The sequence below is a fragment of the Pinus tabuliformis genome, chromosome 4_2, assembly GCF_031772625.1.
Source record: "Pinus tabuliformis cultivar Carrire ecotype Pingquan chromosome 4_2, CPIR1, whole genome shotgun sequence".
Lineage (NCBI taxonomy): Eukaryota > Viridiplantae > Streptophyta > Pinopsida > Pinales > Pinaceae > Pinus > Pinus tabuliformis.
Genome location: NC_142304.1, coordinates 692,316,816 through 692,340,351, shown reverse-complemented (window position 1 = coordinate 692,340,351; position 23,536 = coordinate 692,316,816). Strand labels below are relative to the sequence as shown.

Sequence of the window (23,536 nt, the reverse complement as noted above, 5' to 3'; positions counted from 1 at the left end):
CCATCAACAGGTTATTCCAGGTCGCATGATTTTCTTTGAATAAAAGTGAAGAGTCAATCTGCATTGGCAGATAGCAGCCAGAAATGACTATCCTTAAAAGTTAATTTGACTACTAAATTAAAATAAATTTCCTCAATATATTAAAAAACAAAAATAAATTAAGGAAAATACATTGCAGCAAACTACTAATTGAATAGTAACGTAACGATATTCCTTTTCTGCGCAAAATATATGCTGCAATACACAGAGACAAGAAAGAAATCCGAATCCATACAGGTATACAAGCAAATCGGTGCCAGGCTTTTTAAAGGTTTCTTCTGCGGTGGAGAATAAAGATGCTGATGTTGTACCACTTGGGCTTAGTGGGATGTGGGGTATTCATATACTGGTAAAACAATCCTTTTGAATCCATAAAAATCTAAGTATAGTTTGGTCCCTATTCTGCCCATTTGGGTGAATTATGTGTGGTGCACTTTGGCTTCCGTTGAGTTCAAAATCATGGATTTCTGCACCGCAGGTTCAACAATTCAGAATGGACAAATATGGAAAAGTGGATTGCGCAATGATTTCTCAAATACGATATTCGGTAGGTTAGTATGTGTACCACATATTCCGCACTCTGGGATTGCAGGTCCACAAGAGAAGAAATTGAAGCTCTTCTTTTGTAACAGTATCATGGATATTCTGCCTATATTATCTATGAATGTATCGTCGCATCTGAGGAGGGCTATATTATGTGTGTATATTCTTATTTCCGGAGAACTTGATCAGGCATGGTGTACCCGCGTAAAGAAGAAACAATGAAAAAGGTCATAACTTGCTTTGTCCTTAAGACCTTCTTGCTGGTGATATTCTCTTGCTGGGTTTCAATCTGGATCTTGAGACCTACTAAATTCTGGACCAAACTGTGGCTTCGTTTGGAAAAGAAAACAAGCACACCAGCTTTTGGATACACAGGTATAATTTCTTCAAATTTATTGATGTTGATAAAATTAGGACCTGGAACTTCTCATAGTGAATCCAAAGAAGATTAAATCAAAATTGTCTGTTCCATTGTATAATTTCTTCAGATTTATTGATATGGGTAGAATTTCTTATAGTGAATCCAAAGAAGATTGGAATTTCTTCAGATTTCTTGATATGGATAGAATTAGGATCTGGGACTTATCATAGTCCATCCAAAGAAGTTTAAATCAAATTGTTAAATTGTTTGTTTCATTGTATAATTTCTTCAGATTTATTGTTATTGATAGAATAAGGATCTGGGACTTCTCATAGTCAAGCCAAAGAAGTTCAATCAAATTTGTTAAATTGTTTGTTTCATTGACTGGAGGGGTTATGTACATATATAAAAGAAGTACATAGAACTCAGCATAGTCAAGCCAATGGAATATAAATTGACTGTTTTTTATATATAAATATTGGTGGTGTATGTCCTGTGTCACAAATCGGACATACAGTGATGTGGGGGTTCACGTCACTTATGGACGTGAAACAATCAATTTAAAAGCAAAGGAAATTGCAAATTTGATGAAATTGTATTTGTGGGTGATTTCTCCTCTGCAAATTGGGTGTCTCTTTTTAATGCAGCCGGTTTATTAATATTTCTTTATCAATCTTTCATACATGGATCCTGGGTTGGTTTTGTCTCTTATTTATATGTTAATATATTTCTATGAGAAAGATCCCATAAAATTATACTTAAATTTATATGTTAATTTTTGGGTGTTTTGAGATTGTAGAGATTGAATTTGTATTGATAAGGTGGAGATGCAGCTAGGGACAAATCCTGGGTGGAGATAAAACCAGGAACAAGTCCCAGATGATTTAACGTCTTAGATATGAAACCCATAACCCAAACAGTTTAGCTTGATTTCTGAGATCATTTTCTGCAAGAACCATGGGCTACTGATATCGTGTGATATTGCCTCAGATCAGATTTAACATATATCTGATAGTTTTCTCTATTCATTTTAATCATGGTATTAGAGTGATTGTGTTTGTCTTAATTCTGAGCTTATTTCAAGGTTCTGTTGAGTATCTAATGAATATATAAATATGAAGTGCATATATCTGATAGTTTTCTCTATTCATTTTAATCATGGTATTAGAGTGATTGTGTTTGTCTTAATTCTGAGCTTATTTCAAGGTTCTGTTGAGTATCTAATGAATATATAAATATGAAGTGCATTTAATGTGTATGGAATTATGACTTTGCTCTGTGTATTGTAGATTTGGATATCTAATAGATATATAAATATAAAGGGCATGGAGCCATGTACTGAAAAAAAAAAAAAGTACATCGAGCCATTGTTTTGTTCATGAAACCTTGACTTTGGATAATCTACACAAATTCAAAGATAATTTGAGATAATTTTATTGATTAAAGTAATATAATACTTAGATTCTAATTCATACGAGTATTAAACTTTTTATATATTAAAATAGTTATTTTTATTTTAAGAATATTTAGGAATTCAAATTTATCTATATATTCCCTGAATCTGCACTCAAAATAAATTCAGCCTATCAAAACAAAGAACAATATTATTCAAAAATTGTTATATTATCTTCCTATTATCCATCGAATTTCAAGATATTCCCCATATTTACAATCAAAATAAGTTCACCCTATCAAAACAACGACCAGTATTAGTCAGAATTCGTTATATTGTCTTCGATCCAATTTAACAGAAATCTATGCTGTGCGCACAGGCCCTGATATTTTCCTCTATTCGTTCTTATTGATACTCCTAGCAGCACTGGGTGCAGTGTATCTGCAGGCCCGTGGCTATCAGGATTTAAGCTTGTAAGTTATATTGCTTTTCGTTCAATTCATGGGAAGAATTTTGAATATATCGTTTTTTTTTTAATGTTAATCAAGACGTTTGAATTGCAGAGCCAAAAAGAAGGTCCTAGTTAAGTTATCTCGTCGTCTAATTTTCATTCGAGGACCGTTGGGATTTGTATCTGCAGCTGAACTACTGACTATCATTATATTCGTGGGACTTATGGTATGGACATTATATAGTTACGTCTCCAATGACTTTAGCAAAATATCTCCAAAGAAGGTGTTGAAGTCAGGAAATCACCATTTGTAAGTAGATTATTATCTTATTTCCAAATAAAATGTACAAGTCAGCAAATAAAATGTACAAGTCAGGAAATCATTATGTGTAAGTAGGTGGTTTGAATTGAATTTAATTATATTGTAGATTTGGAAATATTTTGGAAATCTGTTGGATAGGAGTTTTTCTATTTTTATTGTAGATTGTGTGAAAATTTCAGTTTATTCTATTGACAACAGCTAGGTTAATTGTTTGATTTTTTATTCTGGGATATTGTGTATTGCAATTGACTGTCGTCCATTAAATTCTAGGATATTTTCAGAATTTGTTATTGAGATAAGTTTAGTAGTTGGAAGAGTCAAAGTCAAATAATTGACTTTACTTCTACAATTCTATTAAATTTATGAATTATTCTGAAACCTAGAATAGACATAAAAAGTACTATTAGGTACTTTGTTAAGGCCCTAGTTGATATGAAGTTACTAGTTCAATTCCCTACCCCATATATTGGACATGATGAAAATGTAGTCCTACCAAGCTTAAAGATATTTCTAGAATTTGCAATTGAAATAAGTTTAGTAGTTGGAAGAGTCAAAGTCAAATAATTTACTTCACTTCTACAAATCCATCAAATTTATGAATTATTTTGAAACCTAGAATAGACATAAAAAGTACTATCAGGTACTTTGTTAAGACACTAGTTGAGATGAAGTCACGGGTTCAATTCCCCACCCCATATACTGGACATGATGAAAATGTAGTCCTATCAAGCTTAAATATATTTCTGGAATTTGCAACTGAGACAAGTTTAGTAGTTGGAAGAGTCAAAGTCAAATAATTGACTTCACTTCTACAAATCCATCAAATTTATGAATTACTCTGAAACCTAGAATAGACATAAAAACTAGTATCACGTACTTTGTTAAGACACTAATTGATATGAAGTCATTGGTTCAATTCCCCACCTCATATATTGGACATGATGAAAATATAGTCCTATCAAACTTAAAGATATTTCCAGAATTTGCAATTGAAATAAGTTTAGTAATTGGAAGAGTCAAAGTCAAATAATTGACTTCACTTCTACAAATCCATCAAATTTATGAATTATTCTGAAACCTAAAATAGACATAAAAAGTACTATCAAGTACTTTGTTAAGACACTAGCTGATACAAAATCAAAGATTCAATTCTCCACCCCATATATTGAACATTATGAAAATATATCCTTATCAAACTTTCAAAAAAAAATTATTTTTACCTTGTTTACCAGTATTTTTTTTTAAATTTCAGATGGCAATATAAGTTGGAGAGGGTTGGGGTTAGACTGGGCTACATCGGAAACTTATGTTTCGCTGTGCTATTCTTACCTGTTACTCGAGGACTGGATTTGCTACAGATTATTGGCGTACATTTCGAAATGTCAGTCAAGTATCACATATGGGTAGCTAACACCATGATGGTTATTTACACATTACATGGAGTGTGTTTTTCTGTAGTCTGGGGAAGCAGGAATTCTCTACTAAAAGAGGTACCCACAAATATCATTGCTAGCAGCTCATTCATGGCAGAGATGAAAACAAAAGCATATACATTTTGATATCTTGTTTCTGGAGTGGCTGAGACTTTAATTTAGAAAGTGTTTATTATGTGCAGTTAACAAGATGGGATAGAACAGGGCGTGCCAATTTACCAGGAGTGATTGCTCTATTATCCGGAATAATAATGTGGTTGACATCGATTAAACCAATAAGGAGAAAATTCTTCGAGCTATTCTATTATACTCACCATCTTTATGTGGTCTTCACGGTCTTTTTCTCACTGCATATCAGTGATAGACATTTCTGCACAGTTTTGTCTGGAATTTTTCTCTTCCTTCTTGACAGGTTTTTAAGGTTCCTTCAATCAGGAAGAACTTGCAAAATCCTATCAGCTCGAATATTACCCTGCAAAGCTATAGAGCTTACTTTTTCAAAGCACCCAGGTAAATATCACCCGAAACAAATATAATCCCTAGAACTTTTCTTTCAAATTCCTAGTCTCCTCTCTTGAGTGCATGTAGGACAGTACTAGCATGAGATCAAATTCTTGATAGATGTAGTAGGGCTAAATATAACTATCTTTTAATGTATTGTTTCAATTTTATCATGTTATTGTGTTACTGTTGTTGTTGTGTTACTGGTAGAAATTGAATTTGGCAGAGAATATAATAATCATTTTTCCCAATCACTCTCACTTAATATAAATTTAATTAATTACATATAAAATTCAAATCAATAAACTCTATATAAACATCATTAATGACATTTAAAATTCACAACAATAACCTCTATTTATAACTTCATTGATGAACATTTAGTTTTAACAATTATCTACCTATGCAAATCCAATAAGCTCTATTTATAACATCATTGATGAACATTTAATTTTAACAATTATCTACCTATGCAAATCCATTTTCAATATAAATGTTTTTCTAAGCTTACACATACAACGCTTGCTGCAGACTTGAAGTACATTTCAACCAGTGTGATACTACTCAAGATTCCTGTTATATCTCGCCTGCAGTGGCACCCTTTCAGCATAACATCCAGCTCAAGCGTTGACAAGGATCGAATTTCAGTTATGATTAAGTGCCAAGGAGAATGGACTGAAAGGCTTTACAATTTTATCTATGCATCCCACCTTTCGAAAACTAGAACTGTGAGTCTGTCTGCAGCTATGGAAGGACCTTATGGACCAGATTCCAATTACTTTCTGAGGTATTTATGATTTTTAATTTGTGCCATATACACTAAATTGAAAGTATTTTCCTAATGTGTCATTTCTAAAATTCCAATTACTTCCTGAGATATTTATGGTTTTAAATTTGTCTAAAATTCCAATTACTTCCTGAGATATTTATGGTTTTAAATTTGTCTTATATACAGTTGCTTGGAAATTTACCAGGGACTAGGGTATTTTGCTTAATCCGTCATTCTAATGTTTTGATGAAGGATGCATAAAAGTTGGTTGAATTTTTATTTGTAACTAGTGTGTACACATTTGTGTTGTCAGTTCAGTGAATAATCCATATCCATGTTTACAACTAATGTCAGGTTTGATTTGGAATTACAAGTAAGAAACTATGCCCTTCAGAAAAAGAATCAGAGACAACTAAATGGAATTCCAAAACTGCATGATTTTTAAATAACAAAGAAGGAAAGTTGATTAAAATAAAAACCTCAAATTATGTTTTTTTATGCGAAGTTAAGAGAATAATCATCCAATCCAATGATATTACTATGATTTTGGAATTTGTATTGCTATGATTAATTATATATTTCTATGATCTAAGAATTTGAATAGCTATAAATATGTTGATGTATGTATCTGGACAGCTGAGTTGTAAAGTGTGATCAGGTGTATGTGTGAGTTGAGATTCAAGAACGTTTATAAGGCAGGTTGTTGGTTCAAGGTTGTTAGTGCAATGTTTATCTATAAATAGTAATAGACCCACTCAGAATAAATAAATCAGATAAGTTTATAGGTGTATCACTGAAGAGTGTCATGCACTTCTCATTTTCTTTCTCCCATACCCCACAAGCAGCTGTGCCCTTACATGCAACAACATCAGTGGTTAAATTTCTACCAATATCCTAATCTGAATACCTTGTGTAATGCCTGAGTTTAAACCAGGTCTAACTTCATTTGTTGAATTTCTATGCACTAAATTTGTACCAAAAATATAAGTACCTTGCTCATGTTCAGCACTAACATTTTGAATAAAAATCCTTATGGACATGTCCTGGCTGTGCAAAAGACTTGTAATGCCTGAGTTACTACCATGTCCAACTTCATTTTTTGAATTTCTATTCACTGAATTTGTACCAAAATATAAGTACCTTGCTCATCTTCAGTACTAACATTTTAAATAAAAATCATTATGGACATGTCCTGGCTTTGCAAAAGCATCCAACACCTGAACAATAAAACTCCATAGATTAAATTTGTACTAATTAATTGATTACTGATGCCCATCTGTTCCTGTCTGAGAATTCATTTCCATGACTAATTGTTCTTGAGGTAGACTATAAAATTATTATTATTACAAAAAAAATCACTCTGTTATAATGTTACACATGATGGCGAATTTCATATCAGTGTCATTTTTTTTTTCAGATATGATAGTCTACTTCTGATTGCCGGTGGAAGTGGAGTGACTCCTTTCCTCAGCATACTGCATGAAATTATGTCACAGAAATTAAATTCCACTCCAAGAGTTTTACTAATAATTGTAGTCAAGAAAAGAGAAGATCTATCTATGCTGAATCTCATCTCTCCCACATTGCTACATCAGTCAGGCTTACAGTCAGAAGGATTTTTGAAGGTCGAGGCATTCGTTACACAAGAAGAGGCCCCAGACTATGAATCCCCATTACCAAACTATGAATTCAAGGCAGTGCAATTTGAGACGAAGGGAACTAACAGTACCATTCCAGCTCTGTTAGCGACGGAGAGCAAATTGTGGAGAGCTTCACTGATATTGATAACATTTGTAGTATTCGTTGTTCTCCTTGGGTTGCTGAACAGCTTATTCGTCTATCCAAAGGATCACAATTCATATAATATTTATCCTTCGTGGGAGAGGAGATTGTTCATTGATCTGGCACTGGTAATGGGAATATGTATTACAGTGTCTGCAATGGCTATTTGGGAATGGAAGACTTGCATGAAACTGAGAGCAGATGGACATGATCATTCAGCTGTCAAAGTAGAGGAAGGCAGCCTAGAGTTGCCCATGTGGGAAGAACATGGTTGTACCGATTGTCTCAGCTTGCTGCATCTGGACAATGTGAATTATGGCAGGAGACCTGATTTTCGAGGTATGTTAAATTACGCTCAATATATGCATTCATTCATTTTTGTTGAAGGTTGAGTATTCATGAATTTATAAGTTTAACTTTGATGCAAATATTTGAGGTGAAAGTTAATTGTGGGATCAAAAATGTTTCAGGAGTTCAATTTTAAAAGTTTTATTACCATCTTGGTAGCAACCTCTAACATTTCTGGATAAATATTCCATTTAATATGTATATGATGAAAAAGATATTATAAAATTAATTAACTTTAATTAATAAAGATGAATTTTTAACCTGAAATTATAATTATTATTAAGTGGATAGGTATGTTTATTTTAAAAAGTTTTTATAATTCTAACTTAATTATTAATTATTATTAGGTGGATAATAAGAATTTAACATGGGCATAAAATTTTAAGATATTTTTATATTAGTCATATATTAAAGGTTGAAATTTATCTCAAAAGTAGTTATGCTCTTTCTATATTTTAAATTACAGCATGTCTATTTTGGAATGAAGCTTCCACAAGTTTAATTTAATTAGCAATAATTATTCAAGTTGTTTTTAGTGAGATTTTTTGGTAACTTTTTTTGTGGGTTTTTCTCGTCTAATTTCTCTAAAATCCGGCACAACCACAAGCTTGATGGGTAACCAGTGCACAATCGAAGTTCCCTAGGGGTTTTTCACAGTGTTGAATCTATATATACAGTAAATAAAAAAAAAACCAATTTAAATAACACAAATCAAGATTTCACCTCATTTTAAACTTTGGTACTAAAAACAACTCCATAATTATTAGGTGGATGGTAGATATTTAACCTTTACGAAATATTTTAGAATATTCATAATGATATATACAAATTAAAGGTTGAGATCTATTTCCAAAGTAATTATGTCATTTTTAATGTTTAATTAAAAAGAATTCATATGAACGAGTGACATATAAAGTGATTTATGGTTTTTTGGGCATATGGTATTTATAAGCCAGGGTATTGTAACAAAGCCTATAGATTAAGCATCTTCATGGTAAAGTAAGAATAAATTTCTATGATTATGAATCTTGTTCCTTATTTTTCAAATATATATATGTTTAACTTATATATTAATTCTTTTTATTATTTATTATTAATAATAAAATTTAAAATAAAGTTATAAGTTGGTCATTTTAATGATTTTTTAAATTTTAATAATTTGAGATATATAATGAAGCAAGTGCTTTGATATTTATTATGGATTGATGCCTATCCACATTTGTCATCCATTTAATTTATATGGTTGCCTTAGTTAAAAAAAATGTTATATCAACCAATGTCATATGAAATAGTTTTTTGAACATGAAATATTGATAAGCCATGGTAGTGTAACAAATCCTATTTATAAGTTAAGAATCATAATGGTTTAGAATCTTGTTATAAAATTTTTAGGCATAATATAACTAATTGACAATATAATTTATAACAAAATTGTGATTTCTTGTTGTTTAAAATACACTTTTAAATGTATAAATAAATTTAACACCTTAAAAAATACTTTTAAACATTTAATTTTTACACATTAAATAATTTAAACATTTTTTAAAATATTTAAAATACCAAAAAAAAATTAAACTATTTTATAAATATATATATTTATCTTATACATTTTTATAATTAATATAAAATAAAATTATTTTTAATATACGAATATTAGAACATTTTTGCATGCAGTTGGAGCTTCACTTATTATTTTGAAACGTTGTATTGTTGTATAGGTATATTTTCTACGTGTGCAAAAGAGAAGTTTGGATCGAGTGTCGGGGTACTTGTATCTGGTCCACAGGGAATGCAAGAAAGTGTAGCGTCTGTTTGCTCCTCCGCCACAAATAACTCGACCATTGCATTTAACTTTCATTCGATTAGCTTTTGCCTTTAACGGGCTTGTAATATTATGTTATTTATAAAAAATAAATGAGCCCACGCTTGGTGGTATCTAAAAGCCTTTGTTGCTCCTAATTTATGTAATAGTCCTTAATGTATTTTGAAAAATAAATTTTTATTATGTTTTGCAATTTAAATTATATATATATATATATTATTTATTGTTTTATATTAATTGATTTTTTTTGAACTTATTTTTTGAAAAATAAATTTCTTATATTTGTGGTTGTCAGGGTTTGTATTTAGTTATCTAAAACTTGTAAAAATTAGGAATTCTGTTTATTTTCTTATACCTTGATTTTTCTTTCCTGTTTATATTGGAGAAATAAGGTGGAATGTCTTTAGTTTTTGAGAATTGTTTTCTTTTTTTGTCGAATGCATTATGAAAAACTATTGGGGCACTTGGATTGTAAGGAATTCATAACTCAAATTTGTGATTTCAAGAAATATTTGTCATATTATGATAATTTTTTACTGGAAAATATGCCTAGAAAAGCTTCAAAACGTTTAACAGGCAAGTACATGTTCTGGGATGGCTATCAATGGGGAATGCAAGTCTACATTCTTGGAGCTAAAGAGGAAGAAGATATATCAATTCACGATATTTAAGATCAACAAGAAACAAACTGATATCATGATAGATAAACTCATAGGCCCTATTAAGAACTATAATAGCTTTAGGGCTTCTCTTCCCAAGATAGAGTGTAGATATGTTGTCTATGACTTCAACTTTGTCACTGAAGATGATTGTCATAAGAGCAACATATTCTTCAATTCCTTATCCCTAATTAATAGCCTTAGCTCGGTTGTAGGTTGATGGAGGATATTCTAGTAGACTATTATTTTGATCCACTAGAATTTTGTCAGATATAGACCAAGCCAGTTGGTGATTCACAAGCTAAGAATAGGGTCATTCTGGTGAATGAGGACTTGAATAAGCTACAGGGTCAGGTGTTTATCAGGGTTTCCATTACCAAGTGTGGGTTTTTCTAGTCTAGAGGAAGATCTAGGAACTCACTTATACTGAAAAAAACCCTAGATGGGACAAGTGTAAGTAGAGTCAGTATGGAAGTTTGGGATCCGACTCCTTTTTTCACAAGGTCCCCTACAGTTACTAGCATCACCTTGTTTGTTTTCCCCTTTGACGAAGGGTCTATACCAAAAATTTCCAGTGACATTTGTGTCGGTCTCTAATATTCTACAAAAACATTGGGTAAAAACCCTAACTTCAAGGCGAGAGGAGAATTAAACTTTTCCAGGATACCCTTTGTTTGAGGCATTGGCTAAAATTTATTTAGTATTTACAAATACAACCCTCTTTGTGGAACTGAGCTTGATGTGGCCACAATAATATAGGGGTTCAATAGTGGAGGTGCTTCTCAGGCAATATCCATAGAACTAGAGCAAGCATAACACCCCCCCTCCAAGGACAGAGATCCATAAGTGCCATAAAGAAGGAAAAGGTTCATTGTGAAAAGTTGTAGAAAGCGGAGGAAATATGGTTTTTGGAGTGGACATTTAGTTTCACGAGGTTGAATAGAAGTTAGAGGTTGTTATTGTTGGAAGAGCAAGGGAAAGGTGTTTCAAGGTCCAAATCCCGAGAGAGTGGGCTACTCGACAATGGGGACAAAATATGGAGTCCTTGTCATCTATCTCAACCTTGGCTAAAGGTTGGTTCATCATTCTTTTCAACTCAAGTTAGAGTGTCTCTTGGGTTCTTGAAAGAAATTGGTCCATCGATTCTACTGCGGTTCTTTTGAAGAAATGGACACCTCTCTTTGATGTTAGTCGAAAGGGGTTGGAAGCCACACCAATTTAGGTTCGAATACTGGGCCTTCCTATTCAATTCTAGTCTTAAGCAGCCTTCATGGATATTTGGAATTGCCTAGGGATTTTCCTGGATGGAGACATATCTTTTCAAACCACTGGCATCATGACTGCAATGTTGGTGAGTCTTAATTCAAGAGAAGGACTCGTGGCTAAGATGAGGCTTGGTCAAGATGTATTTTCTCATCTACAGATATTAGACTATGAAGGCATTCCCTTCAGGTGCAGAAAACGTTGTGTAATAGGTCACATTGCAAAAGATTGTAAACTCCCTTTCCATGGTCATAAGGGCTTATGGAATGCCCCTCAAATGAAGAAGAAAATTTCTCTTAGGGTAGAGGATATGATGGAATGGTTGGCACCCACTAAGGAGGTTGAGGGTCTTCTAGGACAAGAAAAGGGGATAACTTCTCCACCTCCTTCAGGAACAAGGGTTTAGGATGAGGCCTCTGAGCGACCTGACATAGAAGTGGAAGTGGAACATTATCAAGCTCATATCACCAAGGAGCTTTAGATGCAACCACTAGACTCCACTTCTTGTACTACTTCTTCTCCCCTCCTCTCCACTTTATTTGGTCGATAATGTTTCTTTGGGTGAAGGCCTGGTTAGTTCTGATAGTTGTGATATATTTAAGCCTCTCATCCGCCCAAAGCCAAAGCCTGCCTTTGTCTCATGCATGTGCCCCTCTGTCATTGTGCACACTTCCTCCTCCAGTGTCTCCTCAAAATAATTCTCTCAAAACAACTCATTAGACACCAACTCTTGTTACAAGTTACAACCTTCATCATCAATCTTTGATATCCACCAGTTCTATGTTGCCTCGGGGTCTTGGGTCTAACCCTATCTTTCCAAAAGTTAAAGGTTGAGGCAAAAAATCATTTTTTGCCAAACCCTGGGTTAAATATTGCCTACATGTGGAAGCTGAGAAACAAATCTCCATTGATGGGGCTCTTAGAGTATCAAAGGCCCTAGGAGTAACTTCCCCATGATTATTCAATCCTTCAACTATCGGGGCTTGGTCATCCCATCGAAAAAATGGCCATGAGGAGACTATTTGACACAAATCAACCCAATATTCTCCTCCTACAATAGACTCTGGGGAATGGCCCCTCTATATCCAAAGTTATAGAATATATGTTTAAAGGTTGGTGTTTTACTTGCTCATATGTTTATGGAAGATTGGGAATCTTAGGTATTGAGTGGAATCCTCAAAGAATAAATCCTACTGACACTTCGAGTGTAGATGTTGTTTTAGGTATGGACTTCTACTCAGTCGAGCTTGGGTTGGATTTTAGGGTAATCAAATTTTATGGACCATTTTCAAATTGAGTTCCTTTTTGGGACTTTATTTCAAAAACAACTTCTTTAAGTCGAAGACCTTATCTTGGGAGGCAATTTTAATTTTTCTTTGGGCATGTTGAAGTTTGGGGATCCCATGCAAGACCTAACATCTTGATAGATTATTTCTCACATCTGATGGTGGAACACAAACTAATAGATGTGGACATGGTTAATATGTCCCTACTTATAGGATTAAAGAGCGGGGGATGCTAGGGTGGCTAAAAAACTGAACCGCTTCTTATTATCTGAGAGACTTGTGGAAGGGATACCCATGTTGTGACAATGGTTTGGAAGTGGGGAAGATTTTGACCATTATCCTATCTTTTTGAAATTCAAAGGTTCGGGAAAAAATTCGGCAAGCCATTTTAAGTTCAATGCAACATGGTTAAAAGAGGAGGAATTTATGGCATTAGTTCACACAAATTGGGTCCCTTACACTCTCGACTCTGGAGATTCGAATATTGCTCATTTTTCTATGAACCTTTCAAAACTAAAAAAAACCTATTATTCAGTGGGAAGAAAACAAAAGGATAAGAGAAGATCAAAACCTGAAAGAAGTGGAATCAAAGTTGAATCTTTTGGGGGGCTTCGAGGATGGGGGTTACTCTTCTAAATACACAAAAGCTAGATTATTTCATCTTGAGGCTAAGAAAATGAAATTGCTTGAGGATAAAGAAGCCTACTAGAGATTTAAAGGCAAAGCAATCTAGCTTGAATGTAGGGATGAGAAAAACAAGTTCTTTAAGATTTTTTTGAAGGGACAGAAAATAGAAAATACCATATGGAGTTTGGAGGATCAGAATGGTGTTCGAGCCTCCACTTTCGAGGATCTGGACCTTATGGGGAAACACCACTTCAACTCCCTATTCAGAGCAGGGAAGGTGCAATAATAGCTTAGGTGATCATACTGGTTCGATTCTTCCCATGTTTTGTTATTGTGGAGGAAAATTTACATATGATGAAAGAAGTTTATTTTGGGCCAGAGCAATGAACCTATTCGAAGTGTCTCATTTTGTACTGAAAAAACCTAGGTATGATTAAGGATTGATTCAGCTTCCCCATCTAGCTACTCTAGGACGGGGAGTCGGTCCTAGTGGGGAAATTATGGACACTTTTCCATATTTTGTATCTGGGGTACTTCATTTAATTTATTCAGTGGTTTTAGGTTTTGGCCATATTTATCATGCACTCATATAACCCAAAATTTTAGAAGAATATTTTCCATTCTTTGGATGTGTATGGAAATATAGAATCAAAATTACCAAAATTTTGGGTATTCATCTACCCTTACTAGGTGTTGGTGCTTTTCTTTAGTTCTCAAAGATTTGTATTTTGGAGCTGTATATGATACTTGGGCTCCCATCGGTGGAGATTTAAGAAAATTTACGAACTCGACTCTTAACCAAAGTGTTATATTTGGTTATTTACTGAAATCTCCTTTCAGAGGAGAAGGATGGATCATTAGCATGGAAAATATATAAGATGCATTTGGAGGAAATTTATGGTTAGGTTCCATTTGTATTTTATATGGTATCTGACATATCTTAACCAAACCTTTTGCATGGGCTTGCCATGCATTCGTATGGTTTAGAGAAGCTTATTTTCCTATAGTTTAGTTACTCTATCTAACTTTGGTTTAAATAATTTCTTGTTGCTTATTTTGGTTCAACAATACAATTTATCCCAACGAATTTTATGGGCCTGTCGGCCCAGAGGCATGTCAAGCTCAAGCGTTTACTTTTTTAGTTAGATACCAATGTCTTAGAACTAATGTGGGGTCTACCCAAGGACCTATTGGTTTAGGTAAATACCTTTGCGCTCTCTGACTAGAGAAATTACCTTTGGAGGGGAAACGATGTGTTTTTGGGATGTTTGTGCTCCTTGGTTAGAAACCCTAAAGGGGCCTATTAGCTTTGCTATTGATCTCGATATTTAAAGGTCAAAATTCATGCTTGATCGGGTTTCCTATGATAAAATAGGAGTTGCAGTGGCCAGCCCGCCTCTTTTCCCTTTACTCTGCTCATGTTCTCATAACTCCCCACACCTCCGTTTCCTCCTTCCCCTTAAATCCTCCTTACTCTCCTTTAAACCCCTTTATCCCTGTTTTTCTCCCAAAACCCCGCATAAACACTTTTTCCCCGGCTCCTGGGCGTTTTTGTTTAAACACTACAAAACCCCATTACCCTTGTTTTACACCTGAATTTAGCGTAAAAGTTGTTTTCCTTAGTGCCCAGGTTCTCTAAGTTTAAACGTTATATAACCCACACGACCATATTCATCTAGCCGTGCTTTGTCCCCGTCACATCAGTTTTAAAGTAGCGCGTGTTTATTACCTTGGTGGTCCAATTGTTCGTTGCCGCAATCCAACGACATATGCAGCCCCTGCTCGTAACTTGCACGTCTGTTAGTCAGCGGGGAAAGCGGTTTCCCGCCGGACCTACCTGCCACGCGTCGCGGTTCTATTGCGTCGTGCCCCCACATACGAAAATCGCCTGCCATCCCGAAGCAGTGAGGGGAAACCGCTTACCGTCCTTCCTGTACGGCCCCCCGCTCAATAACCTTTGCTCATCTCCGCCACCCGATAGCCGTTGGATCTGCCTGATCGCGATCCGACGGCCCACATTTGCCCGTCCGTGCTACCTCCTGATACCCCTCGTTAAACGATCTTCGCCGTTAATTTGTGTGATCCGACAGTTGGGCTTCATCCCTTCGCTCAGTCTGCCTCCACTATTCTGCCTCCGCCCATAGCCTGCTTTGTGCTCCTGAGAAACGAAGGCGGCCAGTGTTTCAGCTCCCAGCGTAATAAATCCTCAGCAACTGCATTTAGAAGACAGAATGGCTGAAGGACAAGAAGGACACCCTCGATGAGTTCAAGCATTTATCAGTGAAGGAGCATGTTCCATATTATATGCCACCTGTTTAGAGGAGGACTGCAGAGCACCAGAAAAGGCCGATTTTGTTCATTAAAACACATAGTTTGTAGCAGAAACCCATATCTGATTGTAAATGTGGTTGGTGGTCCATTATGACCCCTCCACGCATAGGGGAGCAGAGAAATCTTGTAAACAAACTCCATATATACCAAAAAATAAGATGTAATGAAGGTTGATGAATGTTATTCCTGATGTAAAGTTCAACTTCTGGAGACTGCAACTACTGTGATACTTGCAGCTTCTGGTCTTCATTTTCAGCTAATGCAAGCTTCTTTTGCTGTTAATTGCTCACTTTCCACTTTTTCTTCTTTGTTCCAGGTTGTGCCTCTTATGCATTTTTCATGTGCTCTTGATGTTTAGCATTAGAGGGGCTGTCATCCCACCTCTGTGTTAGAATCTATCTTGTATCATTGAATGTGTATGCAGGTTTCTGTTATTTTAATGCCAGAGAGCTGTCATCCTTTCTGTGCATTAGGAAATAGATTTGCAGACCTCCTTACTGGTTGCAGTTGGCCATCACAGGGTCCTGTGCATTTGCTGGTATGATCAGTATTCTCCATCTTCACCTGTTCCTCAAACTGTGAGTAATTGGTGGTCTAAAGCCTTGTAGTCTGGGGGTGTTCACCCTTGTCTGGGTTAAGCATAGTAGAAGTGGTTATCTGGCTTGAATATGCATCATTCCTTCCATTCATCCACCATTTTCCAACATTTTTGTTGAGTTTGTAATGTTCCTGAGCATCTCTGATATACAACCTAGGAGAGTTTCTTGGGGTGATAACATTAATTGGCGTCGTTGTCGGGGAGAGGAGAATTGAAGCTCAGCTTCCCTGGGAGAACGACACAGTTCCAGATTTTGATGATAGACAAGGTCTGGGCACATAATTTGGTTGTAATCATCTATTTGGAAACTCCATTGGAGGAATACCAACCTTTGGCGACTCCACATTGAATTTCTGGCTCAGTTTGTGAGACATACTCGAAGAAATCCTCAGAAATCACCAGCTGAACCAGTGCCTGACCCTGAGAGGACTATCAAATCGAAGAAAACATCACAAAAAGAGGCATCAGGATCAGGTAAGCATAAGAAATCTCATGCATCTTTGAAAGATAAAGTTGTAGCTGAAGATATATAGTTTGAAGATTTAGAGCCCAGCACTGTTAATAAGGAAATTCCTTCAGAGATTAATTCAGCCCCTTGTTCAGTGTGTTCCCCTTTGAATCTCAGTCCAAAGAAAGCTTCCCATACAGCCCATAACATTCCTTTGTCTCTGCCATCCATCACGTTACTTCCTACCATTCAATCTGCTAGTATCCTTCCACATATCCCAATTATGGCAGGCCAGCAAGTACCCACGAAGATAGAAAGAATTGTTGCTGCTAGATATGGACCTTTGGCTTTTCCTGTTCCATTGAATCCTATGCCTATGGGAGACTATCATAAATATATGCCCAAGTTTAATGGATCAGAGGGAGTAATAGCAGAAGAACACCTTGAAGCTTTTTACAGTTATGCTGATAACTTAGATATAAGTGAAAATGATGTGTGGATGAGAGTTTTTGTTCAGAGCCTTGATGGAGAGGCCAGGAAGTGGTTTAGAGAATTACCCAAGAGATCTATAACTGATATTGAAGCATTAGATGATGCGTTTTTTAAGCACTGGGGAGATAAAAAGGACTTGTTGTATTATCATACTAAGTTTGGTAATCTGAAGAGAGAAAATGGTGAATCATTGCTTGATTTCAATAAAAGATTCAACCATATGTATAGTAAGATACTAGCTGAGGTAAAGCCTACCCCCACTTCTGCCAAGCTCACTTATGCCAATCACTTTGACTCTAATTTCTGCCTGTTGTTGAGAGAAAGGAGATGTGCCACTCTAGCTGATATGCAGGATGCAGCACTAGAGGTGGAATCCAATATTATGGCTGCAGAAAAGCTCAAAAGTTAAGATGAAAGAAGGAGGCAGAGAGGTCAGGCTTCTACTTCTTCTGCTTCATCTTCACAGCCTAAATTGGACAAAATGACCAAGATGATAGAGTCATTGTCTGCTGAAATTTCTAAGCTGAAGGTTGAGCAGAATTCAGGAAAAACAAGGCAGCAGAACATATTTGCTCCAAGAAATCCAAATCCATTCAGAAGAGAAAATGAACAGTTACAAATTATGCAGAGGGGTTAAGAATCAAAAGAAGATCAGAAAGTGAAAGCCCCTTTCCAGAATATAGTCATGGAGGAGGAACAATTTTAAGATGAGGATGAAATTCACTGCATGGAAGATAAAGGCAGCGCTACATTTTTTTACTTTGGCTGCTTATGAAGAATCATTACTTCCAGAACAAGACAGTCAAGAATGGGATAGAGAAGCTGTCCTACAAACTGAACAATAGCAGAGATATAACCTGAGGTCGAATGCAAAAAATGTCAAAGAGAATTCTACCCAAAGAGCTGCCGTCCAAACAGAATCACAGAATATCAGGCATAGAAGACTAGCAGCTGATCCAGTCATCCTCAAAGCACTAGTTCAAGAGGTAAGAGGTTCTGATAAGTTGTCTTCTTCTTTTAGCTTTGAGTCAGAAGTTCAGAAATTAAAAATATTTGTGCCTCTGGTAGAGTTGGTAAAGAGTGAAGTATTTAGAAAGCCTATCCTGGATGCCCTTGAGCTAGAAACCACACAAACTTCCACTGACTCTGTCAATTTGCAAGATGACAAGCCTGCCATTGTGCTTAGTCCCATGATTGAACCTGCTGATAATAATTCTCCATCTTTTTATTTCTTATTGACCATTCATGACAAAATCCTCCACAATTGCCTACTAGACACAGGGGCCAGCCACAATTTGATGCCTAAAGCTGTCATGGAAGAGTTGGGCCTTGATATCACCAAACCCTATCATGATTTATTCTCTTTTGATTCAAGGAAAGTGAAATGCCTGGGATTAATCAAAGACCTGGCCATTACCTTAACTCAGCTGCCCATGAAGAGTATGATGATGGATATTGTGGTAGGAGATGTCCCTCCTAAGTTTGGCATGTTGTTGTCCAGGGTGTGGATTAAGAGACTAGGTGGGACGTTACAGAATGATATATCTTATGCCACTGTCCCATTGTTTGGAGGAGAAAGCAGGAAATTGTACAGAGAAGCACTGTTGGCATATATCATCAGTGATGAGAAGAATCCTACTAATCATCCCATATATGCAGTGGACACTGATTTTGGAGCATGTATCCTCCAAATAGAAGAATCTCAGAAGGCCTCAATGCAGCTCAGGAAACCAATAGTTCAGGCCGAAGAAGAGCAAGAAAGTCAGGTTTGGGAAATGTTCTTTGATGGAGGATGTTCCAGGGAGACTGTAGGAGCAGGGGTGGCGTTGATATCTCAAGAACAAGAAAGCATTCAATTGTCTTTTAAGCTGGTTTTTCAAGTCACTAATAACATAGCAGAGTATGAGGCTCTGATATTGGGCCTTAATGAAGCGAAAGACAGAGGAATCAAGAATCTGAAGGTATTTGGGGATGCTGATTTGATCATTCAGCAAGTAAATAAAACATTTCAAGCAAAGCACCTAAGGCTGAAAGCATACAGAGATGAGGTATGGAGAATCAGAGATTCTTTTGATTATTTCTGTATTTCATACATTCCTAGAGCCCAAAATCAGCTTGCTGATTCCCTTGCTGTGTCTGCTAGTCTATTTATTCCTCCCATGCCTCCCAGACTAGTGTATGAAGTCCAAATGAAATACAGACCATCCTTGATTGATAATGTCCACCATTGGAAATTTTTTCAAGATGATGATGAGTTAAATAGGTTTCTACAAGTCATTAATGAATTTTCCGAAATGCAAACTGACCGAGAGAATGATGCCTTGGAAGAAAACCCCCAGTCCCAACTTAGAAATAAAATTGGTAAAAATAGCATTGTCCAGCTTCCCAGCAATCATATTCCTAAGGGTTTAATTCCTCTTGAAAGACTGTTCGATCAAAATGATGTGCCTTACAAGGCTGCCCAGAAAGAAGACCAATCTACAGTTTGTAAGCATGATATAGGAAGTCCAGGTCAGCCTAGATATGTAAATTTGTCCACTCATTTGTCGATGGATCAAAGTGCTGAATACTGCAAATTAATGAAGCAATTTGCTGATGTGTTTGCCTGGGAGTATAGTGGCCTGAAAACTTATGATAAAAAGATAATTCAGCATAAAATCCCTTTAGAAAAAGACACCATTCCATTCAAACAGAAGCTGAGACTAATAAATCCTATGCTTCTTCCTCTAATTGAAAAAGAAATTAAAAAATTGTTGGCTGCCAAGATTATAGTTCCTCTTAGATATTCAAAATGGGTAGCCAATTTGGTGGTAGCGAGGAAGAAAAATGGGGAAATCAGACTATGTGTTGATTTCAGAAATTTAAACAAATGCTCCAAGAAAGACAACTATCCTCTGCCCAAGATGGAACATTTGTTGCAAAAGGTCTCAAGAGCCAAAGTAATGTCTTTCTTGGATGGTTTTTCAGCTTTAATCAGATTGCTGTGCACCTAGATGATCAAGAAAAGACTGCATTCACCACTCCTTGGGGCACTTTTATGTATGCCAAGATGCCTTTTGGATTGATGAATGCTAGAGCAACCTTTCAGAGAGCTATGGACATAACAATTGTAGGAGAGAAGGATAAATTTGTCCTCATCTACCTTGATGACATAATAGTATACTCCAACAGCCATCAAAATCATTTGTAGCATTTGAAAAAAGTGTTCTTGAAGTGCAAAAGGTTTGGGATTTCAGTCAATCCTAAAAAATCACGATTTGATTTAGAAGAAGCAAGCTGTTGGTGTTATCACTCAGGTTGTTCCCCAAAGTTGTAAGAAAGGGAATACGGTCGAGGTAACCACAGACCAATCTTTTAGATACATATTCTAGCCAATCTGCATCTAGAGAGGGCTCTCTCTTTATGATTTAGCTTTGTTTTGAAATGTGTTAGGCTAGTTATGAAGTTCAAGGGTTTTGTTTTGGGTTTGGATGGTGAGGTTCAATAGAATAGTGAGGCAAACTGAATATTTCAGTCCATTGGGCATGATGGAGTCAAAGAGGATGGCTTTCTGGATTTGGTTTCTTAACAGAGGATGGTATCACAGAGCAAGGTAGTTAAACATGGAACGAATATAGACTGGAATTAGATGGAATGGACTCAATGGATGAAGGGAAATTAAGAATCCTTCAACATATTGAAAGAGAGAAAATAGATTATTACTGGTAAGGAGCAATTAAGAATTCCTTAGCAAATAGTCAATATGCAAGAATCAAGAAGCAGGAGCAATTAAGAATTCACTGCCCATATTAACTCTGAAGAAAACACAGAGAATAATAAATATTGAAGACAGAGTGCAGTTTAAGAAAATTCTAAATTAATTCTTTTCTTTACCATTCAGATTATGAAACACAAATGATATAGCAAACAAGAAAACTATAAAACATGAGATAAAGGGGACTTATTGATTCGGAGTTTGGTTCAATAATTCTGTGACAAGTCTTCTGCATCAATTCCTCATCCAATAGCTAGACAGTAGATGGTTCCAACAACTTTTTATTCCAAAAGCTTCAGTATTACAACCAAAATCTATGAATACCCACCAACCCCAAATACTTCTTTTGGGGGGGTATTTATACAAAATATCTGATGGGGATAATATCTAGTGATGACTAATCCCTTTTTTACAAAGATAGAGACAAACAGACTCGAAAATAGGGAAAAGATAAATTGATGCTATATTGGCTGCTCTATCTTTGTCGGATGTGCTGGATGTAGGCTCTGTGAATCGGTTTACAACTGTCTTCCATTGATATTCAGTGTTGGCTACTCCGTCTTTGTCAGACATTCTTTGACACTGATTAGATACGCTTTGACCAGCTTGAGCCTCATTTATCTTTGTTCATCTTATCACGGAAAAATAGCCCAAAATCTATGTTTTACTTAAGAGAAATTTACAAAATCCCCAACATGTCTTCCCACCATTGTTGCTCTGGCAATTTATGCTTCTAAAGTTTCCTCAGGGTTTCATCAGCTTCTGTATATCTGAAAAAAATAGACTGGAGCTGAAACAGATGTTTTACCTCATGCTCAATAAAGAATAAGTTCTCTAAGTTATCATAGAGGATTTGGCCTGTGGGGAGTGTTTTTACTCCTGAAGCACTTGTTGATGAACTAACTTGATCAACAGCATATTTGTTCAACTTATGTACATAATCTGTGTGTTTCATAAGCCAGTCATTATTTCCTAAAAGACTTGGTAGTCCTTTATCTTGCAAAATTGTAAACCTTTCCATGAAAGAATTAATTTCTACTTGCATATCCTGGCATCTTCTTTCCAAATTCTGCATTAAATTTCTCTTGGTTAGAACTCCAAAATGGTGCCTGTCGTGTCTGGGATGTCGAGTTGTTCCAGTTGTTCCCTATTTCTATTATTCAAAAATTGTATGAGTCGGTTGGCTTGATCGGGCATTTGTCCTAATAAAGCTCTTGATTTTTGAATTTCTCCATGTGTTGCATTCACTAATTCAATCTGCTCATAAATAGTTTGGATAGATGGCCAAACATTACTTAGGGATTGATTGATGTTGGTCCAAAGAATTCCTTTGATTTCTGCCAGAGGCTTATCCATAGTGAGATCCTTCTCTAATGTTCTCACTTTATTCTCTAATGCTTTAACCTCTCTTATTTTCTCTGCCACACTTATTTTGGATTTATCATAACTCTTTTCTACTTTTGCCAATTGCTCTTTCACTCGTTTCAATTCTGACACTTGGAGTCTCAATTCTTCCATGGCCTTTATCAATTCTTCTGTGCTCATATTAGTACTACTGCTTGGTGTTGTTGTTGTTGTTTCTCTACCTGTAATTACCTCTGTTGTGATTGTTGGGACATTTGAGACCAATGCTGATCCAATTGTTGAGGGGACTACCATTGTGACTGTAGGGATTACCTTAGGTGGCTGGGAGGTCGACTCTCCCTGCTTCTCTTTTAATGCTTTTTTGAGTGCCTGCTCTGTATCAATTAATATTTCATTGAGTTTCATGAGCAGGTCCATCATGTCCTCCTCTGATTTCTACTCTATGATTTCTGCAGTCTGAGGGTGCCTTAAAGGAGGTAGCTTCAGCTGTTTCCTCAGGGCAGCAATGTCCTCTTCCTTCTTCTTGATTAGTGCCTTTATGCCTTTAGTATCTTTGGGGTCATGTCCCAGTTCCATGATGATTTCTTCTAAGGATTTGATTTTGTTATCCTTGGCCAGAGAAGAAGCTTTCTCCCAATGCAACTGAGTCGTTGTGTTGTCTAAGGAACTTTGTAACTGGTGGGCCAACATTGCTTTCCCAGTTAGTGTGGAATAAACCATTTCCCAGTCTGTTTTTGAAGTTCAATTTGGTCCAGTGGATGAATGTCTTTGGCTAGGACCTCCAAGTTTGTTCTGATGTAATCTACTAGCGACTGGGGTTGTTGTACCTTTGGCTTAAAATAACTCATTAACATTTTGCCTTCTTTAATGTCATAGGCAGACATCAATCTTTGCTGAGTTGAGGGGGCCATTTGAGTAACTGCAGGTCGAATGAAGGATTGCAGAGCAC

The 23,536-nt window shown here is 35.9% G+C and overlaps 1 protein-coding gene across 4 annotated transcripts; it reads left to right on the top strand.

The window, feature by feature from the left end:
• The first annotated feature begins 209 nt into the window (after positions 1-209).
• LOC149171368 (putative ferric reduction oxidase 1) lies at positions 210-9,966 on the top strand. 4 transcript variants are annotated; one of them, XM_089424056.1, is made up of 10 exons: positions 210-388; positions 518-590; positions 772-957; positions 2,716-2,809; positions 2,900-3,097; positions 4,362-4,599; positions 4,725-5,052; positions 5,575-5,830; positions 7,230-7,933; positions 9,661-9,966. In XM_089424056.1, the coding sequence occupies exons 1-10, from the start codon at positions 368-370 to the stop codon at positions 9,819-9,821; spliced, it is 2,259 nt and encodes a 752-aa protein (XP_089280182.1). In that variant the 5' UTR covers positions 210-367; the 3' UTR covers positions 9,822-9,966. The 4 variants fall into 4 exon arrangements, with proteins under 4 accessions (XP_089280182.1, XP_089280181.1, XP_089280180.1 ...); XM_089424055.1 differs by having other exon boundaries at positions 213-388; positions 518-586; XM_089424054.1 differs by having other exon boundaries at positions 213-388; positions 518-586; positions 672-957.
• The last annotated feature ends 13,570 nt before the right edge of the window (positions 9,967-23,536 follow it).

Excerpts from the sequence above, each read along its gene's own strand:
- LOC149171368 (XM_089424056.1), top strand. The coding sequence starts at position 368 with ATGTGGGGTATTCATATACTG. Across the intron at positions 591-771 it reads TCAAATACGATATTCGGTAG|GCATGGTGTACCCGCGTAAA; the intron begins GTTAGTATGTGT and ends GAACTTGATCAG. Across the intron at positions 5,831-7,229 it reads GATTCCAATTACTTTCTGAG|ATATGATAGTCTACTTCTGA; the intron begins GTATTTATGATT and ends TTTTTTTTTCAG.